This window comes from Dioscorea cayenensis, chromosome 21 (genome assembly GCF_009730915.1).
Source record: "Dioscorea cayenensis subsp. rotundata cultivar TDr96_F1 chromosome 21, TDr96_F1_v2_PseudoChromosome.rev07_lg8_w22 25.fasta, whole genome shotgun sequence".
Classification (NCBI taxonomy): domain Eukaryota; kingdom Viridiplantae; phylum Streptophyta; class Magnoliopsida; order Dioscoreales; family Dioscoreaceae; genus Dioscorea; species Dioscorea cayenensis.
The window spans coordinates 1,181,973-1,186,950 of NC_052491.1; the positions used below are offsets into that span (position 1 = coordinate 1,181,973).

The window sequence follows — 4,978 nt, forward strand, 5'->3', positions numbered from 1 at the left end:
TTATCATTCTTTAGAAATTGTTTTTTAATTTTAATTTTTAATTTTAAAAATATTTTTGGTTGAAAAACTCAAATTCTTTTGGTGAGTTTTTATGTAATTTTTAAAGGTATATGCATTAAATTTAAATTTGAAAGCAAAAATATTGGTGAAACTTATACAATTATTCATATATATATATATATATATATAAGGAATGTTCTCTCATCTTAATCTTAGTAAATTTAGATAATTTAGAAAATTCTCATATAGTAGTAGATGTGCATTTATTGCTTATTTGTCTTGAATCATTCCAGTGGTTGTTTTACTTTTGCATTCATGTAGTCGGTTCAAAATTTGCTATTCTCTATCATTATTATTCATCAGTGCACATTACCTCACCAATTGCAGAAAAAGTTTGCGCCTGATCCAGTGCCTCAGGCTCATTAAATTATCCAGAAAATATTGTACAGATCTCCTCACCTAAAATGTTTACTCGACTTGTCAGTTTAAAAATAGCACAACAAATCTAAAAACGTACATAGTTTAAATACAAACCGGTGACAAGTCCCCTGTTGATCGGTTTAAGTGCTTCAAGATCAATGAGACATTTTATAACCTGCAAAAAGGAAAATGTTGTCATATGAAACACCAGGTCCATAGAACATGAGTATTTACAAGAGTGTCAGACTTCGCAAACTGAAACCAGAATCTGTTTTTCAATTGAGTGGCATAGCTATAGGATTTACAAGATAGTATGATACCACATGAAAAGTAAAAGATCACATGCATTTTTAGCCCAATTTCCCATACCCAATCAATGTAAGACCATAGCACACAGGAAGCTGGATCTGACACTAATTGTAACAACACAATCACGGCCAAGAGATATTTCAGAGTGAATTGTTTATTTGTTAAATATGTCAAGATAAAGTATTTTCAAAAAGTCTATTAACAATGAGAACACAGACATCCTAATAAAATCAGTACCATGGCATGAGCAAATGGATTTTGTAACCCATCAAATCTGTAATATTAATCCATCTTATTTGGGTAGATTATTAAAAATCCTCAAGAATTTCCATTCTTTCTACTTAGTCCTCACTTTTTTATCATTACTTTTTAATCTTCACTTTATTGAAATTATTTAATGTTCATCCTTACCTATTAGGGTTAGGCTATTGGTTTTGATCAATGCCAATATTATCCGGTGCACACTGGTGGCACCTCTGGCACAAGGCATGACTGCCCCTCAAATTGGGGGCACGATCTCACACCTTGCTCTTTCATGGAATTATGTAATAAATTAAACATACAACTCATTTATCATGACAATAAAATTTGAATGAAATATTCGCTTTATGTGTGAACTTAGTCACAAGATGCCACAGTATGGCATAAATATTAATTTACACCTTTCTTTAGGATTTTTTAAATCAAATTTCTATCTTATAACCTGCAGAAAACAAAAGTATCGCAATTACATCATGCATTATAAAAAAACTTATGCAAGGGTCTACATATTGCATCACAGTCAAAACATTAAATACTCAAAAAATATAATGCGGTTGATTGATGTTATTAGGTGAAAAGCTTGAAGTGTTCAATAAAAATCAAAGTTAATAATGTTTCACAATCTAGAGTAGTCTCTGTGATACCTTATTTGAATCCTTTTCATAACTGCATAGAATAATTCAAGCAATCTCTCCCTTTCAGTGAAGGATTTTTATTTCACCCATCAAGCCAAAATCATAATAAAATGAGAGATCCATCCCTATTGATGGCAAGATTGCCAGGATGGGGATCAGCATGAAAGAAAACAAGTCTTCAGTATATGAAATGGTAATAAAAATAAACATGTCAATAGTTCACATGAATACACCTTCATTACTTGGATTTTCTTAGAAGGAAAAATTCACAAAAGATGAACCCAGATGTAACAGTCAAAACAGTGGTAAGATACACCTTGAACAGCCTCACTTAGCATGTCAGGCTAATATCCCTCTGCACTGCAGATTTCAGGGATGACAAAAGGATGCATTCAAAGTCTAAAAGGAAGTTTTCAAAAAGAAAGACCAGCAATTTGTTCTGATTCAGTTATAAGTTTACAGTCTCCAATATAAACTCAGTACATATCTATTCTTCCAACAAATTATGCAACCAATTCGACACTTTCCAAATACAAAGGAATTCTTGATTGATACATATTGATTAAAGGTAGGAGAAGAAATATATTTGTTTCTTTCATCACAATCCTACCTAAAGAATAGTAGGATTGAAACAAATGGCAACACAAATCAAAAGTTGCAGATCCATTTTAGGCTCATTAATTAATGATTGCTTTCAATATTCAAAGGCATCAATCAAACAGTATATTATCCAAACAGTCAATCTTAATGGTAGAATTAAATCCCTCTTGGGATATGTAAAGCTACAGAAAAAGTATTGCAAAACTGCAATGTTAGAGAATGGCCACACCATTATAGATATAATGGAAATTGACTCACCAGTGAGGATAAAATATTGCATCACATACCTATATCATAAATATGTGTCAAAGGGAAAATTGAAATTAAATCAGATAAAGCTTTTGTAGTCCATACTTAACATAGATGCTATATAGAAAAGATGCTAAACTCACCTGAATTAGTATGCTTCTATTACACGAGAAGCAATCTGAGAAGCGATTGTAGCCTCGTGCCTCTATTTTTCCATGTCATTTATCTTAATTCCTGTTCAAAAAGAAGCTTCATTAGTCATATTCTACAAGCACATAGCTTGAATTACAACCACTTCATATTCAACCAAAGCCGACAGAGTATATATGTTGATGACTACATAAACACAAACTTAATGCAATAGAATAATAATAGCTATGATGGCATTATAGCTAAAACTTACCTGGAACATACTCCAAGGTTAGCACTTTTGAGGAAGTATAGTCCAATGGACAAGCTATAAACATGAAGGACAAAAAGAAATCAATATTCAGAAAATCTTAGCAAATTGAACATATTATAAGGCCAAAAAGCAACAAGTGATTAATTACATAAGAACTATTCAATCAGGAAAAACAAGCTTTTAAGAAACAGGTTTTGCTAGTGAAAGAAACCTACAGGTACACAAACCCACTTTTATGTTACAAAAAATGCCGACGGAATCTATCAGCATTTTTCCTTCATTGATACGAGTCAATTTCTTCATACAGAATCTTGAAGTTCACACAAATAACCAAATATTATGAAGATAAAAGCCCCATAAATAATCAAAGAGAAAGAGACTTATGCAAGAACATTTGTGATGGAATTGGCCAAGTTACTAGCGAACATTAGAGATATGAGATAAGCATTGTTGCCCTAATAAATAAATCAAATGCTAAAGAGTAAAGACACACAAACCATTAGAATCATAAAGTTCTTAGGGACTAAAAACCTAAAATACACCTTTAGTAGATGATTGGGAATTCCACAAGTACCATGAAATGTATCAAAGTACATGAAAAGCCATCAACAAAACTTAAATGCTTACTTTGAGCATTCATCATATATGCTTAGCCAATCCCTTGAAGGACCTCCAAATGTTTCACTCCTCTGACAATATTCCGTTATTAGTTTTAAGTTTCCTGTGAGAAATGTAATGGTTTTTAATTTAACTGATACTAACAATAGAAATTATCATGCTGCAATAGAAAAAGATAACCTAGATATGTACTTGATAGTAGAAGCACTTTTAAAAACCATCATAACAATGTTATAAATATAAAGGATATACATCTCTTACTTAGGGTCAATTTCAAAAAGTTTCTTTAGACTAGGGTCTCTGGATCTTTAACACCACTTTTCTCCCCATTATGTAGAATAGCCCGACGCACCTAAATATTGTGATCAAAAGTCAGATTACAATGAGGCAAAATGTCAAAAAACATTTGAACACATTGCAGGATATGTTGAACTGGTAAAAACATATAAACACACAGCAGGGTTAATTGCAACCTATATTTAGAAAAAAATTCTGTTGGAACAACCTCACCAACAACTAAATATAATGAAAAGAATAGGTAAGAGAGAAGCCAAAAGAGGGGGGAAAAAATACTCCAACCTATACCAATCAACTAGGACAACATTTATAAAAGTCCTTAAAACACAATTTCATAAAAAAATTCTTGGGAAAAGATCAAAACAAAAATCCAAGCATCGAATCTACCACGGAAACTCCTAATGCAACATCAAAGAAGTTCCAATTGTACTCAAAAACCTAGTCGTTAAACATACTCAAAAGTTCCAATCAACATAAAGCAAACTTCCATAGATGAATTATTTAGGGAAAAAAAACACAGGAAAACACAAAACCAAAGAAAAAGAAGTGAACATACTACTCTAAAAATCAAATGCGGCTGATCCACCCACCATATAACTAGACAGCATTGGCACAGAAATTAACGAAGTAAAGCACATATATTTACAATCATAGCAAATACCAATTGACCAAATTAAGATTGATTGTAGCTGGGCATTTTGTTCACCGAATGTGTCAGCGAACACAAATTAGATAAAACACTAAATAACTCTGAACAAAAGAAAATTCAATGATCTAAATTGCCAACATGCAGACTCCAAAGAACAAAAGTATGAAAAAAGAAACGCAATGCATACCAGCGCCATGGAAGAAAACACGAAGACAAACCTGAGAAAAAAGAGATCGAAAACTAGAAAACAAGACTGAATCGAAGGAGAAGAGAAGTGATAGAGTCAAACATTTACTCGGAGAACGATCGCGGCGGTGTTGGAGGCAGGGGCGTTGATGGTAGGGGCGCGATGGGGCGGTAGATGGAGGGAGTGGACGTGTTGAACCAAGGGGCCTCTGGGACTGGGAGTGGCAAAGATGAAGTGGGAAGCGGGAGTGATCGTCGGACATGGATGGGGCGTGCGAGCCGAGAAAGGGTTGAAGGGATTGCTTGAGTACGTTGGGCTATGGGCCTACTGGACCTAACTTTGCAAATCAT

General features: G+C 33.4%; 1 protein-coding gene and 2 long non-coding RNA genes across 4 annotated transcripts; all 3 read right to left on the minus strand.

Moving 5' to 3' along the window:
• Nucleotides 1-257: 257 nt before the first annotated feature.
• Nucleotides 258-2,671, minus strand: LOC120252564. 2 transcript variants are annotated; one of them, XR_005534034.1, is made up of 3 exons: nucleotides 2,618-2,671; nucleotides 535-595; nucleotides 258-459 (listed from the first exon to the last, which is right to left on the minus strand). It is a non-coding gene; the product is annotated as an uncharacterized LOC120252564 (long non-coding RNA). The 2 variants fall into 2 exon arrangements; XR_005534035.1 differs by lacking the exon at nucleotides 2,618-2,671 and adding an exon at nucleotides 1,635-1,686.
• Nucleotide 2,672: 1 nt separating this feature from the next.
• Nucleotides 2,673-3,592, minus strand: LOC120252565. The gene is made up of 3 exons (XR_005534036.1): nucleotides 3,505-3,592; nucleotides 2,878-2,931; nucleotides 2,673-2,708 (listed from the first exon to the last, which is right to left on the minus strand). It is a non-coding gene; the product is annotated as an uncharacterized LOC120252565 (long non-coding RNA).
• Nucleotides 3,593-3,761: 169 nt separating this feature from the next.
• LOC120252601 lies at nucleotides 3,762-4,978 on the minus strand. Its single transcript, XM_039260783.1, has 3 exons — nucleotides 4,737-4,978; nucleotides 4,629-4,659; nucleotides 3,762-3,847 (listed from the first exon to the last, which is right to left on the minus strand). Exons 1-3 carry the CDS (start codon nucleotides 4,976-4,978, stop codon nucleotides 3,782-3,784), a joined length of 339 nt encoding a protein of 112 aa, XP_039116717.1. The 3' UTR covers nucleotides 3,762-3,781.